The sequence below is a fragment of the Siniperca chuatsi genome, linkage group LG20 (assembly GCF_020085105.1).
Source record: "Siniperca chuatsi isolate FFG_IHB_CAS linkage group LG20, ASM2008510v1, whole genome shotgun sequence".
Taxonomy (NCBI): domain Eukaryota; kingdom Metazoa; phylum Chordata; class Actinopteri; order Centrarchiformes; family Sinipercidae; genus Siniperca; species Siniperca chuatsi.
In genome coordinates this window covers 13636937-13658717 of record NC_058061.1, presented here as the reverse complement: position 1 = coordinate 13658717, position 21781 = coordinate 13636937, and the positions used below count along the sequence as shown (strand labels likewise).

At 40.0% G+C, this 21781-nt stretch overlaps 3 protein-coding genes across 4 annotated transcripts; all 3 read right to left on the bottom strand.

Moving 5' to 3' along the window:
• Positions 1-382: 382 nt before the first annotated feature.
• On the bottom strand, positions 383-5601 carry tbx6 (T-box transcription factor 6). The gene is made up of 8 exons (XM_044179863.1): positions 5322-5601; positions 4115-4328; positions 3532-3799; positions 3279-3422; positions 2981-3051; positions 2809-2867; positions 2420-2705; positions 383-1869 (listed from the first exon to the last, which is right to left on the bottom strand). Exons 1-8 carry the CDS (start codon positions 5389-5391, stop codon positions 624-626), a joined length of 2358 nt encoding a protein of 785 aa, XP_044035798.1. The 5' UTR covers positions 5392-5601; the 3' UTR covers positions 383-623.
• A 3547-nt stretch (positions 5602-9148) lies between these two features.
• On the bottom strand, positions 9149-13895 carry nif3l1 (NIF3 NGG1 interacting factor 3-like 1 (S. cerevisiae)). 2 transcript variants are annotated; one of them, XM_044179248.1, is made up of 7 exons: positions 13509-13895; positions 12148-12752; positions 11828-11984; positions 10945-11068; positions 10491-10629; positions 9793-9876; positions 9149-9664 (listed from the first exon to the last, which is right to left on the bottom strand). In XM_044179248.1, the coding sequence occupies exons 1-7, from the start codon at positions 13688-13690 to the stop codon at positions 9480-9482; spliced, it is 1476 nt and encodes a 491-aa protein (XP_044035183.1). In that variant the 5' UTR covers positions 13691-13895; the 3' UTR covers positions 9149-9479. The 2 variants fall into 2 exon arrangements, with proteins under 2 accessions (XP_044035183.1, XP_044035185.1); XM_044179250.1 differs by having other exon boundaries at positions 13499-13651.
• A 3559-nt stretch (positions 13896-17454) lies between these two features.
• Positions 17455-20284, bottom strand: cabp5a (calcium binding protein 5a). Its single transcript, XM_044178290.1, has 7 exons — positions 20035-20284; positions 19529-19578; positions 19167-19197; positions 18813-18956; positions 18554-18663; positions 18221-18368; positions 17455-18038 (listed from the first exon to the last, which is right to left on the bottom strand). Exons 1-7 carry the CDS (start codon positions 20072-20074, stop codon positions 18010-18012), a joined length of 552 nt encoding a protein of 183 aa, XP_044034225.1. The 5' UTR covers positions 20075-20284; the 3' UTR covers positions 17455-18009.
• Between the last annotated feature and the right edge of the window lie 1497 nt (positions 20285-21781).

Sequence of the window (21781 nt, the reverse complement as noted above, 5' to 3'; positions counted from 1 at the left end):
CAAACGAGATATAACATGCTAATTAGTGATATTTAGATGCTGATAGGCTGTTTGTTACCTTTGGACAGAGCCAGGCTAGCTGTTTCCAGTCTTTATGCTAAGCTAAGCTAAGGGTCCCCTGGAACTAGCTTTATATTTAGCATATAAACATGAGAGCGGTGTCAATCTTCTCAGCTAACTCTTGGCAGGAAAGCCAATTAGCATATTTCTTAAAATGTCAAACTGTTCCTTTAACAGAAGACTTTTTCCAGTGATTTGTTTGACAGGTAAACCAACAATATACATGCTAGCAAAGACAGGGAACCCCATTTTTATTCTATACAGTCACTTTTAGGATATTCAATGTTTCAGTTGAAAAGAATTGAAACACAAAAGCCTGGAACATGAGACATATTTTTTATTTTTCACACTGGAATGGATATTTAAAAAGAAAATCTTCAACAGCTATTTACAAATTTGGTTCAATTTCATTAATCTGTTTATCAGCTGAATTCTTGGGAAGACACACACACTCACACACTCTCACAGTACATTGGGCTACTTGAAATAATGCTACACATTGATAAAACCCCTAAAAGCGCTATCAAGCCAAAATATTTAGTCAACAATAACGTTCCAATATTTTAAAACACAGCTCTTGTGCTCATATCCAGGTAGGACCCCTGGGGGTGGGCGTGGCCATGCTGGTGTTGTCTGTACAGATGCCTGAATGGGATGGAGAGGGATGAGTGAGGGTCCTGACAAAGCCGGAGAGAGTAGGACGGAAAGGCGGGGTAGAGGGCTGGGGGAGGGGTGGAGGAGGGAAGACTGGAAGGAAGTGATGGATCCAGCTGAGGGCGAAGAGACGGGTGGTGCAGTACCATCTCTGGTCGGTAGGCGGCAGCATGATTGAACTGTGGGATGGCACTTATTTCAACTGGAGGGTATGAGGAGGTGGAGGAGGAAGTAGAGGGATTGGGCAGGTTTTGAGGATGGACTGTTTGTGGCAATGGAACAGAGTTGATAGACTGCTGGAAAGAAGAGGAGACAGCCAAGCAAGAGGAGGGTTGGAAAGGAGGGTGAGAAAGGGAGGATGATGGATGAGTGAAAGAGGAGGGAGGGAAGCCAGCAGCATAGGAAGGAGCTTGGGATTGGTGGCTCAGATTTTGGAGGTGCAGGGCAGGATGGGCAGAGCTAGGAGACACATTTGGAAATGACAGATTTTGCATGTGTGGAGGGACAGAGGGGAAGGCAAAAGATGTGGGGGCACCATGAGTGGGTAGGGAGTATGGCAGACTGGGAGCTGGTGGGTGGTTTTGGTTGGGGAGAGGCTGAGCGGTAACTGAAGCAGGATCAGTATTTGCAGGAAGGATATTTGGATAGACAAATGCTGCTGAGCTTTGATTGCTGGGTGCATTATTTCCACTGATAATAGTTTCACCCTGCAGCGGCTGACTAGGTTGGGTGAGCAGAGAATGAGCTGATATTTGGTCCTGCAGACCTGACTGAAATGTGGCAGGAAAAGAAGCATCTGTAGGTGTATGGGGGCTGATTGTCTCTGGGATGGTGTGATAGGTGTTGACAGAGGAGGAGGAGGAGGACAGGAGTGGCTGTGGCGAGGAGGAGTTAGAAGGAGGCGGAGTGGGGAAGGTGAAGGAGGTCTGCTGCAGGGAGGGAGTGGTGGAGGAGGAGGAGAGTGTGGGGGAGGAGGACAGAATGGAGGGATAGTCGATAGGAGGGATGGAGGGCTGAGGTTCGGATGTTTCTGAAGAGTCGGGGACGGGGAGGGAGGAGAAGGAGGAGGATGACTGAGGAAGAGGAACTGAGGGGAAAGAGGAGGAGTTGGCCTGAGCAGCAGTGAAGGTGGAGGTGTAAGCTATAGTGTCTGATCTGTGGAGGAGAAAAAAAACAGAGATATATCAATTAATCATTTTAAGCAAAAATGACAAACATTCACTGGGTTCTGCCTCTCAAATGTGACTATTTGAAGATGATCCCTTGGTCTTTATAGATTAATTGATTAAATGATCAGAAAAAATAAAAATAATTAATCAGAAAAAGAATCAACAGATTAATCCATAGGGACAGTAATTGTTAGTAACAGACTTAGTATAATCCACCACACATTGTAACTTATTTCCCAAAATGTCAAACTATTCTTTTAACATTTACAGTAATTGTAATAGATGTGCAGCGATTATATGATAAAAATATTACAATACAAAGTGCAATAAGGTGTTTAATTTATACAAAAATAATGGAGAAATTAGACTGAATGTCATGAAAATATTAGTATGTCGTACCTGTGCAAGTGGATGCATGCGTGAGTTAGAGCATTTAAACTTGTTCTCTATCCACACATCCATATATCAACAGTAATAAGCAGATATATTTAAGAACATGCACACAAGAGTAAATTCCTCTCTTTCTGCACACTTACCTTTCAGTCATACTATCTTCCACCTCACTTCCCAGTGTATCCTGCATCCCATTGGCCATGGAGATGCTGATATCAGACATCCGGGATGCCATGAATGCCTGGCCGAGGTCTAGCGCCTGCTGCGGGACCAGCGTGTCCTGATAGGAGGCCTCCTCTGGTCTGAACCCACAGGAGGGGTTGGGCAGTGGGGACAGAGAGGCCAGAGTGAGGGCCTGCAGGTCTGTGCTGGTGGGGGTGGTCATGGGCTGCGGCAGAAGCTCAGTAGAGTCGCATGGATCACAGTTCACTGAGAGAGACAGGATAAGGCAATCAAGGCAATGTAGGAAGCAACAGTTATATCAAAATAATGTAATGACTTAAAGTGCCGCAAGTCAGGTTATCCCACTTACCGATATCCAAAGGTTCTGTCAAGTCAGATATTTTGCGCTTCTGTCTTGCATCTCTTTGTCTGCAGAGAAGGAAAAAAAAGAGTTTAAATCCTCCACAATATGCATGCAACAATGTGAAGTGTATGCACCTGTATGTGTGTGTGTTTCTGTGTGGGCATTTGTTCTGAATTACTTTTTGCTGTTCATGCCGTCCTCTCGGAAGCCTTTAGCAAAGGGGTTGGAGTTGATCTTCAGCTCAGTGATCTGACAACAAAAAAAATATTTTTTACAGTCAGTTTACATGCTCTCTGCTTCTGTTCTTGGCTCTCATTTTCTTAACTTTGCATTGAATCTCTTAAAATCTAGTATTGTTCAGATAGATATTGGTGCGTAGAAATTTAGAAATGTTTTCTTAATCTTAAACTCACTGCAAGTCATTTTTGACAGAATCATTAGCCCTTTATTAATGTATAAATGTAGTATTATGGTACCCTGTTGTTCTGGTAGGCAGTGACTGTGATAAACTGGGTCTCAGGGAAAACGAAGGAGTGTTGCCCTCCGCCCCACCTCAGCACGTCTCTGGCTTCAATTACATGAACTCTGGGCTGGTAGCGATGCAGCGAGTGCAGGATTATCTGGAGAGAAAAGAAAACAGATTGACTCGAAATGCACCATAAAGATAAAATCAACTAGTGAAGGTTTTGTGCTGTATTTGTGCTGGGTCGGCCAGTCTGCAGTACTTACATGTCCCTGTGTGTCCAGTGTGTTGTTCGTGAGCTTGGCATAGTGAAACGAGATGGTGCGGCTCTGCCAGTGAGCGCCCGTGGCAGGTGAGTCTGGGTGGATGAAAACCCGGTCTGGTAGCCTCGCCTCTGCCCCGCCAACAGCCTGCCAGCCACCACCCTGGAAACGATAGCGGGAGTTGTCCGCCGGGATGATGTCCAGGAGGAGGATGTAACGGAGAGATGGGTTCAGGCCTGAGAGCTTTAACCTCAGCCCTGGGAACATCCGTCTAAAAAAAGGGGAGGGACAGTGGACAAAAGTTAGCTCACCTTTTAGTAGGTTCTCTCATTGGCAGCGTACTCATCCCATGTATTCATTCGTGTGCTATTTAAGGTTGCATTTTATCCAGTACTAACAATTTTTAGTGGGCAGATTTAGTGCCATGCTCTGGCTTGTAAACTACACAGTAGCAGATAAGGGATAGAGATAGAGAAACTCAAGAAGACATTAACTGAATGGTTAAGTATAGGAGGATGAAAAGTTCAGATGAAGACTGAAGAGAAGAGAGAGTGGGGTCAAAGGTTGGTGCACTATATTCTCTCACCTGCCCTTCTTTGTGATGATCATCTCTGTGCCCACCGAGCTGAACTGTTTCCATAAAGACGCGTTCTCCAGCTCCATCCTCACCTCATCTTTTGGGGTTTTAGTGGCAGGCTCGTTGGGGACAGGGGGAGGGGCCAGCAGCCTCGGGGGCAGGGCTTTGGCCGCCCCGTCACAGGCCGGAGGGAACAACGGCATGTGGGCTTGAGCCTGCCGGTCTGTGGGAACACACAAATGCAAGATAAAATGGTTGAAATAAAGCAAATACAGGTGCATATTTTGGTTGTGTAAGTCGTACCAGTTGTACAAACCAAAGGACCAATCAGTGCTCATTCACTTAAAAAATCGTTTTGGCTGCTAATAAACAAAATAAGTAAACATCTGAATCCAATTTCTCTTGCTAGAAAAACACATTTTAATGCCTTTGATGATGCCTAATCTGTCAAGCCCTGTAGCTAGACATTTTGTGGGAGCAAAACATTCTGTGGCCACTCTGAGATATCTAGGAATCGAAAAGGTGACACTGAGAAACATATCCTCCAAAGAGGACTATACTGGATTTGTCCCCCTGGGACTGAATGACGAATTCTCTATTTATAAGTAAGATGGTTTTGATAGTCGCATTTTCTCTATTTCTTTCTTCTGCAACAGTGGATTGTTTCCTCTTTTGATAATTTTTTATCAATTAATTAATTGTTTAATATATATTTATTAGTATTTTGATGATTTGCTATGATTATTAACCCTCCCTCCCTTGTTTTTTGAGGGTGATTTAAATCACATGGTTTTCAAAAATGTAACTCACTCAGACCAGTTTCATTTTGATCTTTATATTCAGATTTGAATCCCATTTTTCCAAGATTGCCTTTACTTACGTGCCTTCTGCTGCTATATAATTTCATTATTTTTCAGTGATTTTATGCATATCTTTATATTTCCTGATAATATTCTCAGTATATTTGTACTTTTGTGATACATTATGTACACAGTGCTGGTTTGCATGGTACTATACATATTGGAGATGGTTACAGCCACACCCATAGGAGGGACCTGACACACACCTGAGTTAGCTTAGTATTTCTAAAGTTCACCATTAAAATACTGAATAAACATTCAAGATTTTAAAAGCAAACAGTTTAAAAGCATTTAATCAAATATTTTCATGTCTCTTTCTTTCTCACACACACATATGCACACGCACTCCCTCTCACCTCTGTAAAAGCAGTCTCCGATCCTTTGTGGTCCCAGAGTCAAATTGGGGTACATCTCCATGCTCAGCATTATCCTCGTCTGTGTTTGTTCCTTTGCTCGTCCTCTTCACGTGCTGCAAGGTAACATTTCACACTTCAACTCTGTCTCCTCTGTACAGATTTGCTAACTACGTGATATTGATCTTCTGTACAAGAGACCTCTTCTTAAAATGTTCTGTTCTTGCCTCTATTTCTGTTCCTATCTCTCCGCTGTCCTTTGCTACATGTGCCCACAGTGGTGACTCGCTCTGTTAAATAGGTGTGTGGAGCTTCACACATAAGGCCAAATGGCCCCTTCTTTGACACAGCTCTTTATTTCTCTCCCAGTCTCTCCACACTATGCCTTCATCTTCCCTTCTGTCCCTACTCTACAAACACAAACAACACTAATATCGAGAGGTGATTCGAAAAATCTAGAGCTTACTTTAGTGTCTGGTAGGACACTAATGTGGTTCATGTTATTTCATGTCAGTAGAGGTAGAATAAGTACCTTTCCTCAAGTACTGATTTGAGTTATTTGAATTTAACTTTTCATTTTATGGTGCTTAATCATTCTTTTTCACTACATTTCAGAGGCAAATATTGTGTTCATTTACTTCACTACAATTATTTTACAGCTCTAGTTACTAGATACTTTACAGATAAGCATTAAACATACAAAATATAGACAGCTTATAGAATATGATGTATTGCTCTAAGTTTAACTCTAAGTTTAACTATATAAAGTAGTTAAAATTTGCTCCACCTCAACCAACATTAATATGTTACTTACACATGAATGCATCAACAGTTAAATAATATACTATGTATAGTACTTTTATTTTCAATACTTTAAGTACATTTTGTTGCAATACTTCTGTACTTTTATAGGACTTTTTAACTGAGAATTTTTACATTGTGGTTGATAATAAGGTGTGTGTGTGTGTGTGTGTGTGTGTGTGTGTGTGTGTGTGTGTGTGTGTGTGTGTGTGTGTGTGTGTGGATGCAAAACAGACAACTGCCGTTTGTAATCTCACTTTCCAGATTTTCTGTGATTAATTTAATAATTCTGGGAAATGCTACTCAGATTTCAAATGCCTCTTACACATATATATAAATCTAGTAGTTTACTGGCAGGTCCCCTGTGGCTGTTTGACGACTTGATGACATGTTTCTTCCTCTCAGCAGGGAGTCAGGCCTTGAATGAAGGTGGAAGAGGAAGACAGTTTGGCCAACGGCTTCAATTTGGCCACAACACAAACACGAGTGTCTAGAAGTTTATAGGACAAGTTTGAATTCTGGTGTGAGCTCAGTATTACAGCTGATTCTGGGCGAGCATTTCCTGGAATATTTAGGATTGGAGAAACGCTGAATGAATCGATTCAACGCAAATTCTGCTCTCTTAATTCTGCTCTCTAATACACAATAAAACACACAATGTAGACCACACAGACTAACCTCTGTTGGTGGTACCATACAGTAAGTTAGTTAGTATGAGTTGTGGTGCATAGTCAGATCCTTCACTTAAAGGGACAGTTCACCCCAAAATCAAAAATACACATTTTTCCTCTTACCTGTAGTGCTATTTATCCATCTGGATTGTTTTGGAGTGAGTTGCAGAGTTTTGGAGATATCAGCCATAGAGACGCCTGCATTTTTTGAATATAATGAAACTATAATGAAACTCAAGATAATCCAGAGAGTTGTTGTGAGCAGTTTCATGTAGGAATAATTTTCTTTCTACCAATCGTTCCTATATGAAACTGCTCACAACAAGGTCTGTGGATTATCTTGAGTAACCGGGTCATGATTTCTGGAAAAAGACGTTGCTGTTGAGTTTTTCAAATGTATTTTTTTGGCACAAGCCGAGTGCCATATAGTTCCATTATATTAAAAAAATGCAGACATCTCTATGGCCGATATCTCCCAAACTCTGCAACTTGCACCAAAACAATCTAGATGGATAAATAGCGGTAACAGGTAACAGGTAAGAGGAAAAATATGTATTTTTGATTTTGGGGTGAACTGACCTTTTAAGTAAATGCACCACAATGTGAGAATACACGACTCCAAGTAGTAGCTATCAAATGTTAAGCAAAAGTACTGAAGTATTATTAGCTAAATGAAAGAGAAAACATACTCATTATGCAGCAGAGTCTCTCCTTTTGGTGTTATATTAATATTTATTAGTAGATAATTTTTACTGATTAATATTTCAGCAGCATTTTAATGCTGTAGCTGGTCCAGAGGGAGCTAATTCTAATACGTTTTTGGAAATTGAACCTATATCAATGTTATATTTCATAAACTGCTCATATGTTTTGTATGTAAAAGGGTAAAAAGTGCATAATTTCCCACTGAAATATAGTGCAGTAGAAGAATAAAATAGCTTAAATGGAAATACCTTAAGCTTGTACTTCAGTGCAATACTTAAGTAAATGCACTTAGTTACATTCCACCGCAAGTGTCTAATCAGAGCAAAATGTGAAGCAGCTTAAGAGAAAACACAATCTCATGTATGCAAACCAGTTGGAACAGGGTTTGAGAAAAATCCAACAGACCGTGAGCAGGACAAAAGCATTGGTCTTCCTTTTTTTAAATTTTGTGGCAGTTATTTACTGGCCTTTGTCCCCATTTTGCTTTTGTTAAGCAAAGCATTTGTTACTTAAACTTGAATTCCTTGAAGTTTACAATGGTCACAACAAATCCTCATAAGAGACTTTAATATGCAAGAACTGGTAATCTGATGTTTTTTGGGGAACTCTTTAGCAGAGGATTACTGTTACATCATGAGTAGAGCCTGTGCAACTTAACTGATCGAACAGGTGTGAGAGATTTCATGTGAGCATCATCATGTGAGGATCAATACCTTTTTTAATGACAAACAGGGCCAAAATCTACCTGCTCATAGACATTTCTGTCAGTATAAAGAGTGACAGCTGGAGTCACTTTACAGGAGCGAAGTATAAATGTTGTTCTAGTTGTTGTTTTCCTTCTCCATTTGTGTGTGTATGTATACGTGTGTGTGTTGGGGGGGGATAAAAGCAAGTGGGGACTGAGAGGAAGTGGAGGTGTGAACACCACACTGAGAGAAACGCCATTACCTTGATGGGGGCAGCGAGGTGTGTGGGACGTCTCTTAATGTTTTTACGAGCAGACAGGTGTGTTGAAGGCGCTGCAGCCACCAGAATCTGTAACAGCCGATGATGAGGATTGTTACTTGTTTTGTTATTTTACCATTACAGGAGTGGGGGCAGGTAGTGTGTGCTGTTTACAGTGCATTAAGTAATACCTTAGGCCTGCTCTTTGTCATGTATGTGCTAAGTGGATTGATATCCACCTTTGTTTGCTCTTGAGGTCTAAAGGTCAGGTTATTTAAAAAAAACACTTGATTTATTCTTTGATGGGAACATTTATGTATAAGACATCATAAGAAGTATTTGTCTTTGCATTTTCATTGTTGACTCAGATTGGTGCACATGTTCCTGCTGTTTGAACACTTCCTACGTAAAAGAAGCTTGTCTGATTTCCTCCAGCATATTTATGATGGAACAACAAGCCTTTTAATCTGATGAGGATTACTGGTTGTTTGTTTTGTTTTTTTTGTTGTTCCTGTGTGCACAATGCAAACAATCTTCCACACTTGATGTCACTGATTATTAGGATTACAACACACTCTGTGTTTTCTGTAAATAAATCCTCTGCATGCAAAAGACACCTGCATTTAGATTGCATGCTTTATCTTTGGCTCTCACTGTGCATTTGTGGGCTGAGGATGTTTTGTCTTATCCAACATGCCGACAGTCCACTTTTTTTGATCAGCCAGAACCCATTTTATTTAGCCCCTGCCAGAAATACATGATAAAGAGTACAACACGAACCAAGGAAGCACTTTTCATCATTACATGAGGCGCAGATACACTGAAATATTGTGCTACTGTTTTACGGTCACTAGATAGCTTTACATAAAGGGCCTGCATGGAAAATAGGGTTTTTTATGCAATCATGTCACGCACATCCATTTCAATCGCTCCATTAGAAAAAGCAGTCAGTGCTTTTGTAATGTCGTCAATTTTATCCAATCAAAACAGTGAAAATGTATCCAACAGACTATCTAGTGCAATTGTAGCTCAAAGTCGGTCAGACCACCTCCAGAGGGTCTCTGTCAGCCTTCGACACCACCACTGTTACACTGTCAGGAAGACGCACAGCCAGCTTCTCCCTGAACACAGCCAGAAAACCCCGTTCACTGTTGCTATGGTCACTGAGGATGACGCTAGTTCCCTTTGCCGCGGCGTCCAGCACTTCATGGTGGGACATCTCACCTGAACAGCAGATATAATAATTACATCTACAGGCATAACAATGTCAAGTAACAATAAAACAAATACTATCAGGTATATACGATTATTTTGAATTTGTTGAAATTGGATTTTTACTCAAAATGTCTTACCTGTGATGTAGAGGTCGGCCTTGACTCCATTCAGTACTGAGGCGCCAGATCCAGCACACACAGCCACAGTAGACACAGAGGACTCTGAAAAATACCATTTCAACAAACATGAAAGTTTGACATCAATGCATGATATGAATTTCACAACAATCATTCTTCAGGCTGAAGACTTTTAAGAGGTTTTAAGTTTCTGGCCATGGCCTTCATGACATGCTTGGCCAGATCTTTTTTAAAGCTATTTGTTAGGGTCACGTTTGCTTGAAATATGGTCTGTATTTGTGTAATTTGTTATAATTAAGCTGTGTGTTTACCCTTTTGTAGAACACATGTTGTCATGGTATGTATTGTTAATATAGTGGTTTGGTTTGAATGAAGGTATGCTGAACTACAGTGTAACTTTCCTTAAATTTTATCTCTAAATCTAAACTATGTTACATTTTGACCCAAAAGTCTGCATGTTTTCATTTCAACCAAACTCTACAGCAGCGAAATATACCAATGATTTTCTCCCTCTCTGATTTAATTCATGCCATTTGTGAAACCAGTTGATTTGTTGTCTGCTTGGTATAAAAATTGCAGACCATTCAGGACATCTACTGGGTTAATTGATAAGTGTTCATATCCTGCACATTGTTTACACATTTATTTAACTTATAATACCAGTACAATAGCCTGCTGTTTGTATAAGAGTTCATTACCTAGCGTCTGCCCCAATCCCAGAGCCAAACGCAGGTGACTCAAACCCAAGTGGGACTTCATTTTCTGAATGGCTGTTGCCATGGTTACTGGCTGGTCCAAAACACTAAGTCGCCCTTGGCCATAGCCCGGGAGAGGGGGCTGCAGGGAGTGAAAGGTGGAGAGTTAGTTAAAAAAAAAGTTACTACTATGCATAAAACAGGATATCAGTATATCACAACTATCCACAACTGTTTTGTGGAATGTAAAGGGTAGCTTTTAAAAATATCAATATAAGCTTTGTTTCCATCTTAAAGAAATAAGTTTTTTCGGTTCCTTATTGTGTTTCTGAAGTATCATAATTGGTTTCCAGTGAATGAAAACTGTGTTGTTTCTTAAATATATGGATGTTAATCTAAACAACATGGCATTTCTTGATGTTCTTCGATTCAGAACAGTGATGTGTTTGAGCTGTACCTTTTCTAACTTTAGGATGGTGAGGGACAGGCTAGGAGCATTGTGTCTGGACAGGGTCTGGACACTGGGGGTCAGCGCTGAGTCGCTGCAGGTTACGCTGACATGGATCCCACTACTGTCTGGTCTGTTATGCAAATAAACTATTATTCACCAGTGCAAATGACCTTAGTGGTGACTAGTAGGTTTTGCATGTTTAAACCTACTACCTACAAATTATGTACACCTTACATCACTACTGACCATGTCCCAATTAACATAAATGATCAGTTTCTGTTCTTTTCAGTATTTTGTCAAAGTCAGCATTCAGACTTGAAACTTGCTGAAAATAGGTAATCAATCAGAGTGCATGATGTTTAGCCTTTACTTTGTTGTCAAAGTTATGTTACCAGCTTGGGGTGATGAAGTTGAGAGCAGGGTCTGTGTGTCAGGAGCTTGCTGGAAGCTTTGATATCAAAGGTGTAAAAGTCACCTCCCAAAATGCATTGCATTCACAAGCTAAGTGGCTGTTTCTTCATTGAAACTGACACTCAAATCTTGCACAAACACAGTTTTCACAACAGCTTTCACAACTTTGAGAAAAAGCAGACTAAAAGATAACTGTGTTGGATTCACTGTGAAAGTTTCAGGGGTCTATAAGTTGATTTTATAGTGAAATGAGGGAAATTACAGTAAAAGGTGCTTGAATGAAAGGAAATCTATGTAAAACTTGTTCTATGTTGTGGAAATTGTCAGCAGTTCTGCAAAGTTTACAGAATTTATAGTTAAAAGGCTAACACGTGCAAAAACACCAAAATGGTCCTTTAATTAAAGTCAAGATATTAAGTGCTAATTCATACACACATCTTTGAATACATGTATTGGTCTATGCAAACATGTACAGGACCTGCTGACTGAATGTTGTAGTGTTGTTCCTCTGTCACAAGCCTTCAGTTCCTCCACAACAGCGTTGAGTTCCTCTGTGCTTTTGACCGTGAATTCCAGTTTGTGACTGTGGGAGGCACCACCGAGGACCTGACTCAGCACAGATACCTGACCGCTACCTGAGAGTCAGAGACAGACACCAGAGATGGGGAAAGATGGAGGTCAGAATAGTTGACCTGTGGGCCAGTGTCATGTATCACAACATTTTAGCCTATACCTTCATTAAATATGCAAGTACTGTAGGTAAGTGTGACACATTTTCCATTCAGAATGACCTCTTACCAAGTCCCCCGACCAGCCAGTCGTTTACTCCTCCTTTCACACTATCCCAAGAAGTGTGAGGGGAGAAGATCGCTATCCTGGCCTCCAAAGCCCGGATGGCCAATCGCTGCTTCCAATCTTTCTGAACCAGACGCTTGATTGGCCGAAACAATGGAGGGTGATATGAGATAATGAGGTCACAGCTCATGGCCTCTGCCTCCTCCATGACATCATCTGTAAGGTCGATGGTTAGCAGGATGGTTTTAACAGGCCGAGATTTGCTGGGCTCGACCAGCAGACCAACATTGTCCCACGACTCAGCCAGAGACAGAGGAGCAAGCTGCTCCAACACCTGCAGGACTTCTTTTAGCTCCATCAGGGCTGAACAGTGAGCAGAATGAGAGAGGCAGTGGGTAGAAGATAAGTGTAGGGGGACTGAGGTCGGTTGGCTTGTCAAGAAGCTGTGACTGCGAGTCGGTGACGGGAGAGACAGAGGGATGGATACAACTGTTGAGGCAGAGTAGAGAGCAGCCCGTGAGGTCAAGCTCTTCCTGGTACAAACTCTTCTATAGATGAGTGAAAATGTCAGAGAAAGGTTTCTATATCCAGTCAACATCAGTCGAGACCTGTGTGGACACAAGAAAAAGAATCACTAATGAAGTCCTACCTTAATAACTAAGAGCAGGACAAGCGTACTACTACAGAAATATAATTGCAGACAGTTCTGGTAATTTGCAGTTTGAGTCATTTATCAAGCAAAATGCCAAACATTCACTGATTCCAGTTTCTAAAATGTGAGGATTTGCATGGGAGGTTTTCTGTTTTATATCATTATTGAATACCTTTGGTTTTAGGACTTTTCGCCGGACAAAACAAGCAATTTTAAGACATCATATTGAGGTCTTAAGAAACTTTTTCACTGTTTTCTTTACTTTTTACAGAGGAAACATTCATAAAAAAAATCTGTAACAGATTATTAAATAATGAAAGGGGAACATATTCCTTACGGGAGGACAGACTGCCGCCTGACAGGATGCCCCTATTGGTGCAAACTAATTCATCAATCGTCTGCCAATCAATCCAAAAAGCTATTCATCACTGCTCAAACAACAACAGACACCAACTTGTGAAAATGGACTGGTTCGTTGGTTCAATTTTCCAAACTTGACACCCTGAAACCCTTTCGCTATTTTCACACCTTATTTAAGGATCCAACATGACACACAGTGAGTTGTGACTGGCACTGACTGCTGGGAAGCATGCAGCTAACAACAGAGCTAACGTTAGCTAACATTAGCTACTAATACACACTAAATATATTCAAAAATACAGTATCAATATGTCAATGTGTGCATGAGTGAACTTATCATACTTTCGCTTGCCATTTACTGAAGACGACTACTAACGCGCTGTCGCTGAACACATTTGTCCCGAAGTGACAGAAAGGGTTCACTGAACCCACTGGACAACTTGCAGATTGTCCTCTTCCGGCTTCCGTTTCTAAATGCAACGGGTTTGTATGGCTACCGACAAGGGCAACCGCACTGCAACTTAAGCAAACCATGCAAATAGACAAAACACAACTTAAGAAAAGATCTTCAGTAATTTGATAACACGTGCGCTACAAATACACAAAACGACAATGGAAGTGTTTCCAGAGGACACTAAAAAGTGCTGAACACGGCTTGGACACGCTTGTCGTTGCCACGGTTTCTTTTATACAGTCCATGTTTGTGACTCATGAAGTTACTGAAGTCGGTCCATGTATCAGTCACATTCACGATGTCTGCTACTGCTCTACTCTGCGCATGCGCCGAAAAGTGACCGCTGCATGCACCTCGCTAGACCTTGCAGAGCAAAAAAAGTGTAATTCTATCAGTAATTTTAATGATTTATGAGGAGATTTAGTGTTTATGACAGATATTAACCTAGGAAACGCTATTTATGCACTTGATCACTCCAACGTTCATAACAGGCTAAAGTCTGTCTGTCATCACTGATGAACCTGGTTATTATCTCTGATTAACAGTAGTTTTCCAACATTTTTTTTTAAATTCCTTCAAATTTACCTTCATTTTCAGTTTTAAAACTGCTTTACAAACTTTTTCTTTGAATCTGCATGGTCCCGTGAGGTAAGTGCACGCTGCAGATACGACATAGTGGAGAAACAGTAGCCTACGAAACAAAATAACAGAAAAACAATGAACGGATGATACGGACCGACTTCGTGAGTCACAAACCTTTTTAGTGTCCTCTGGAAACACTTCCGTTGTTGTTTTGTGTATTTGCAGCGCATTCGTGTCTTTGCAGCATGTTGTCTAAATGCTGCGCATGTGTTGTCAAAATAATGAAGATGTTTTCTTAATTTGCTTATGTTTTTTCTATTTGCATGGGTTTTCTTAAGTTGCAGAGCGTTTGTTAAAATGTCCCAAGACTACTTAAATAGCTCTGTTCGTGTCAAACAGCAGCAGTGTTTCACCTTATGGTGGATAAATTACGTTAAACTAAATATTAACTTAGAAATGGTGCCATTAATCTTTATAATCTGGATATAGTCTATAATTAAAATGTTGCCAAACATTTAAGAGACAATTAATACACACATGAATATATATAGGCTACATAATATGGAACTGAAAAGCTTCAAAACAAAAGGACCGCATAAAGTTAATGGTTACCATGGCAACCGGTATCCTTGTCCACCACACCCACATTTTTGTAGCAATGTTTATTTCCAATATGTTGTGCAAATATCTTTTCTGTTATTTGTTTCCATTTTCAAGTGAAGAGCCAAAAATATTCAGTATGATTTCAATTATTTTCGGATTGGAAAACTTCATTGAACTGCATATAAAAAAACATTAAAAGTGAAAAAGTTCTGGCAGATCTTTAAGACAGACTGATTCCTGGACAATTTAACAAATAAATAAGTGGGGAAAAAAAGTTTCCAACTTGTTTTGATGTAGCTGAGATATCACTGAAACAACATAGAGGTAGGCTATAACCCTTAGACCCCTGACTCTGAAGGATCAGGCTCCTCATCATGCAGAAAGTGGGAGTTTGATTATGTTTTGCAGGAACAAATTAATAAAGTTTATTTCTCTATATACTTTAGTTCTCAGACTGGAGAAACCCAAACTGACAGTGTAAAAATGTAACAGTATATTACTACAACTTGTAGTAAACATTGAAATTTTGCAAATAGAACTTAAGAGGGTGAATTTAATCAGATGAAGCTAAAGCTTTTTATTGTAATCAGTGACGCACAAACACACATTTCCTTATCCCCACAACAGATGTGTCCTCTCACAGTCAGTTCTTTCTTAGACACTTCTAATAAGTTAGTACTGAAAAACATTTTGATAATAGAATCGTAATTTTAAAAAAACACTTGAGCGTCCCACAGAGCCACTTTGGATTCAGCTCACTTAGTGAAAAACATGTTAAACCAGAAGCAAACATTATTTAGCTGTTGGTATTACGTAACGCTGTTCATATGTAATGTTATAAAACAAACTGACTATATGACTTTGATAAGCTGCGTTAACTCTCACAGGGCAGGTGGTCCAACAGTAGTTACCCAGGGTGCACCCGCCACTTCACGGAAAGATTACTGGGACTTTTGGAATGAACAAATTAAATCCGGACAACAGCAACAAAAAGTGGAGGGTTATCAATGTTGGGGGATGATTGCAAAGGGTTAAAACCACGGTTCTCATTAAGTGCACAACATCAAGCTGCTGGGCAGAGTGGCTACCTCGGAATTGAGTCAGAGAGCGACCCAGAGAGAGATTATTGTGGATTAATGCAATAAAGGTCGATGCTGGATGTTAGAGGGATCAGGGAAGGATCAGGGCAAAGGCAGCGGGCATTACATCATCTGAGTCTTCCTTTGGCCTCTCACCAACCTCTCTGTGTGCTACACCCCTCAGTTCCAAAGGGAGCCCCTCTTCAAACACCCACACTTACATTACATTTACATTATAAAAGCAATGAAACAATGCTGGTCCTTCCTATATGACTCTTTCTCTCTCATTCTCACTCTGACTGGCTGCCCACACAAAAGAGCAGCTATTAGCAACACAAGAACACTTCACTTCAACACATTAAGCATATTGGCACAGCTATCCCTTGTATGCAATCTGTGGAGTGCCGTTGACAGATATGCGTTCAGTTATTAGGTCTGTGTTTTCAGAGAGAGAACAGCTTCACTTTTGTTAATTGGTACTATAAACCCTCGTGCCCCATCTGTCCGCACATTTGAAGTTCTGTCATGTCTGTTTGTCATGCAACAACATCTGTCTGGCTGATGTGTCCCCTGACTGCGAGGGTGCAGCGTGTCCCCGTCCACATCCCTAAATTCCCTCAACCCAGGTGTTTAATCTCAGCTGTGCTGGCTTTGGGTCAGTTTGACACAGAACTTACTAGAGATAAACCGCAAGACAAATTCCGTTCACAGGACTTTGTATCGGGGCATGAAGTGAAATCTGTGCAAATTCTGGTGCAAATGTGAGACAACTTTGGTATTTTTAAATTTGCTGCTATTCCAGATCTCTGTGTATCAGTGGAAATAAACTTGCCAACTAGCAGCGATTTGCTGTGATTCTCTCTGGGTACATACAATGTTTTTTCATACAGATTTATATATATAATACTTTTCCCCACATTTTTCGTCAGTGAAATTTCCACGAACATTAACAAATTCAAGAATGGCTTAGACCGTGCTCTCTAAAAGGCTGAATTCTGGGATGAGCACTTTGCACTTAATGCCTAGAAATCTGTTATGCATGAGTCATGATGTCCGAATTTTGAGATGATGTTTTATGAACGGCATTCTTATCAAATCAGTGGCCTGTCCATTTTTTGCCACACAATCTCTTTATCCTCAATCCTCAACATTTGTACCCACAGTACTGCAGCATCACTGATGTTTTTGGTTTCCAGATCCCTTCTTTGGTACATGAAATCCATAGACCATCGCATTGATTTATTATACAAGCAGCTAGTTGTGTATTATTATGCAAGTTGATTTATTGTGGAAGTCATGCTGAGAATGTGTTCCACATTTGAGTCAAACAGACCTTTAGATTACATTACAATGTACCATGACACACGAAATTGTTAAGTCTCTTTCTACTCCACTTTCTATGGAATTTGTCAACTTATAAAGCAGCCTTAGTTTTTCATCACATATGTGACAAAGCCAAAAGTCTATGTCATGCAGACTAATTACTGAATAATACACACCCAGTGTCCTTGGCTTCCTTTCAGGTGTCACACAGGAATCATGTTTCATTCATTCAAACCAAAACTCTTGTGCAAAGTTCATATACTTAGATGTTTTATTTTGCATCAGTTACCAAGATTGAACTTGCTGGATTTCATAAATTAATTATGTAGTCCAACAAGTTACACATTACAACAAGCCTAGGCTAAGGACTGTATAAGTACATAATCTATACAGATTAGTATTTTAACTGTTAATAAATGCTTGATAACCTTTTATCTAATCTTGCATTACATTGTTTCACAGTGATAAGAATGATGCAACACTGTCAGAATGATTCAGTAAAGAATAAATATGTCTCATTAGCAATACATACAGTTCAAAAATTAAATTCAATCCATAATCTTACATTTAAAAAAATGTCTCAGTACATGATTGTCAGTCTTTGCATAGCTGTAAAATTCTCTCTGGGAGCGACTTGATATTACTTGACTTTTCTTCGCAGCACTTTCTTTGAATTTTTAACATTATTAAGGGTTTCTTCTTAGCATGTACAAGTGAATCTGTCAAAGAGCCTCATTGAAAGACAGTGTCAATATTAATGCACGTCTGTAGAGGTGCAAAGGTGCTTTCTTGACTGACGGCCTCCTCGACTGTCATTGATGGGACATCATTCTGACGAACTCTGCAGAGGAGAGAGAGTTTAATTAGTTTAGTGGGTAGTGAGGAACCATTGTGATTACATTTGCTCTAATCCTGATGGCCATAGCAACACATTTGCTGTAATGTAAAACTTGTGTTGTTTTTTTATTGTTTTCTTTTGGGCTGTGACGCTATTATTGATGTTTATGTCACTGCAGCTCGTACCTTCAAAGTCTACTGTGCCATCTCCGTTATCATCTGCTTCTTTTACTATGGCATCTATCTCTCTCTGGCTCATGTGCTCTCCCATCAGCTTGGTCATGGCTGACCGCAGCTCCTCTGTTGTGATCTCTCCATCTCCGTCCATGTCGAACTAACCAGAGACACGAGAGAAGAAGAATAAAAAAGTAAGGTCAGTGTATTGTTTATCTTTATGACACCACAGTGAGTGAGTTGGGGGGTATTTGGGGGAAATGGCATTGAAGCTACTGCACAGCTGCTGCATTTTTTTTCTCCAAATGATCTGAGTGCCTGGAGAGTTTAAAGAAAAGCTCTCACCTCTTTAAAGGCGTCTTTGAGCTCTTTCATGCCAATCATCCCAGCTGTTTCTGCCAGAAGCTTCGGGGCCATGAGCTCTACGAAGTCCTCAAAGTCAACTCTCCCACCAACTGGAAGGAAAATCAAAAGAAAAGATGCAGGAATTAAGAAACATCCATCACTCTTTCATCAATTCTGTTTCAATTCTGGGACCAAATGAGCCACTAAGTGTAGAATTTTACATCTTTTTTTAAAAATTGTTTGTTCAATAGGGACTCACGGTTCATGTTGATGTTCTGGCTCAGCTCGATCAGCTCCATCTCTGTAGGCATGTAGCCCATTGTCCTCATCAGATTCCCCAGGTCCTTACAGCTGATCAGCCCGTCCTTGTCTTTATCAAATTCATTGAATGCATCACGCAGCTCTACAGACGTGTGCAGCAAAAAGCTCAAGTCAGTGAGATAGTCAGTAAAGGTTGTGTGGCAAAATTAAACATGTTGTGTACAATGTACAAGGAGTGAGTTAGATAAAAGATCTGTAAGGGTTGTGTAGGTCAAAGCAATGAGTTTAATCTGCATTTCCTGATGAAAACGTGAGAATATGCAAAGATGTAGATAGTAAGAATTTAACCCACCATCAATCTCATCATCAGCCAGTTCTCTTGACTGCACAAAGAGAAAAACAGTTGGTTTAGTCCAGTGTAGTATGGACATTCATAACAAACACTGTGCCCTATAACACAAAGCTACTGTAAAATACAGCAGCTGTTAAACATTTAGAGAGAATATTAGCCACCACACAATTAACAAAATGGATGTTTTCTTTATTGTTACAGTTCAATAGAGAATATTCATATAGAATGAAATGGTGCTGTAACAAAAAGATTAAACTGTGGATTAAAGTGTAGATTATGCCCGTATTGGTAGGTGTTAAACAATAGTAAACATCAGAACAAATCCATCAAAATAGGAAAAAGGCTTTTACTGCTGTACTTACAATATTTTTCCCTCCTCGCAGGAAAATACACGCTGCCCCGAAACTCATTTCTGCAAGAGGAAAACCAGAGTGTGATGTGAAATTATAAAAAGCTGTGATTTCATAAACAATTTCTGACACATGATGCAGAGTTGGTGTTTGCCAGAGCCAGAAAGTCGGGATTAAGACAGAATGAGTAGTCTGTGTTCCCACTGAGGAATTGAACACTTTGTCCTATGTCTGAACTCTGAGTGTGTGTGTCTTCATTTACTGACATTATGAAAACTTTTCTCAAAATGGTAGAAGTAAGAATTCTGATAACAGGAGAAAACTGACATTTTGACACCACTACTACTACAAAAATACTATTAAAAATACTAACTAGTCCAATTAAATAAAACAAGTCTAAAACATTTCTTTTCAAACAAGATTCTTTTCTGCAACAATTAAACTGATCTGGACCATTTTGTCATGAGCTAAATAATAAAATTTGAATTAAGTGTGACCATGTCGGTGTTTGTGCTCACCTTCCTCTGGAGATTTCTGTTCATCAGCCAAACGCATCATACACGACCTCTGAAGCCAAGACTCAGCAGCTAACCTGTGCAGTGCACGAAGCCCTCTGTCTTTTTTAATCTTCTTCTCAGTATCGGCCCTGTCCCTCCTCAAACAGGACAGCCCTGGCTCTCAGTGTGTAACAGCTCTGTCTGCCCAGCCTGACGGGATGCTGAGAGGTTGTGTGAGGGGAGGTGTGGCTGCATCCAGGGTTGTATGCTCGCGGGGAGGAGTCAGTGGTGTGACGGACACACACACACACACACACAGCAGGCTCATATACAGCATGAGCTGAGTGTTGACATCATATTGTAAATTATACTGCCATCTGAACCTGAGGCTGACAGAAGAAATAGGATACCATCAGTTCACAAGGGTGGAGTTGCTTCTTTACAGTTTCTGTTCTTTTATTTACTGTGAAATAATCACAGCAGTTCTATACAGCAGATTCAACACTTAAAAAGTCAAGTATTTTAATTTAACTATAAAAGAACTATAGGCTGTAACTTAGTTATTTTTATTATTGGTTACTTTTTATAGTTCTTTCTGTGATTAATCTTTTAGTCAGATATTTCAAAGATATTAAAGTTACAATGATATAAAAACAAAGAAAAACAGCAAATCTTTAGATTTGAGAAGCTGGAGCCAGCATACGTTTGACATTTTTGCTTGATAAATGACGATTGAACAATTAATGAATGAAGAAAAATGTTCTGTTGGTAGACTAATCGATTGATTGTTTTAACACAAGAAAATCACAACATTTCTGAGAAAAAAACTGTCACATGAAAATCGGTAATCATACAATTTAAAAAGAATCTGTTTTCCAGGTTTTTATTGGAATTTTAAAACGTTAATTTTGTGTTTCTCAGTTGCATTTCGTCTCATTGTGTGGTTATTTTTTGTTTCATTTTGTGGAAGTGATCATGTGTACCTACCAAATCTAATCTAATTTCTCTGCCTCTCCCAATCTTCTCTCACCTTCTGCGTCACCTGACAACTTCTCTAATGAAGGCAAACATGCCCCAGAGCTATCTATTAAAATGACCAACCATAATCTTTTTCTGGATCAGGACACTCACATCAATTCTTATAGGGTCAACCGATTCACACCTTATGGGAAAAATATTGTTTTTCAAAGAGAGAACTTAAACAAATAAAGAAATATTTTTAATATATTATGACTGTATGTTAAATCTTTACACTGTCGGGACTGATCACTCCAAATCATAGGCTTTATTTTTTCTGTTGAAAAACATACGACAGTGACACTATGAAAAGGCTCCCCGTCTGTTGTTTTAGCTCCTATTGTTTTCAAAGACATGACAGATTTTGGATGTATTAAAGAGCCACAGGCCAATCACAGCTAATATCCCAGTGTGTGATAATCTGCATAAATATTGGTTAGATTTGCGTGACAAAAAAAAAACGGATTATTTCTTCCATGAAATACCCTGATGACAATGTCTGGGATTAAAGCCTCGGGGTCAGCCTTCACTTCCTACAGCGAGGATGTAAATGTTGCAGTCTGAATTAACTGGCTGAGCTGAAACACTTCTGCACCGCAGGTCTTGATAGTTAGTGTGTGTGTGTGTGTGAGTGTGTCCTCTGCTCTGACCTTTCCCCTCTGCCTGCTTACCTTTTATGTAAATTCATCAAAAATCTGTTTGCATAAGAGGAATAATCCGTTGGGCTATGCAGCAGGAGCTAGCAAGGATT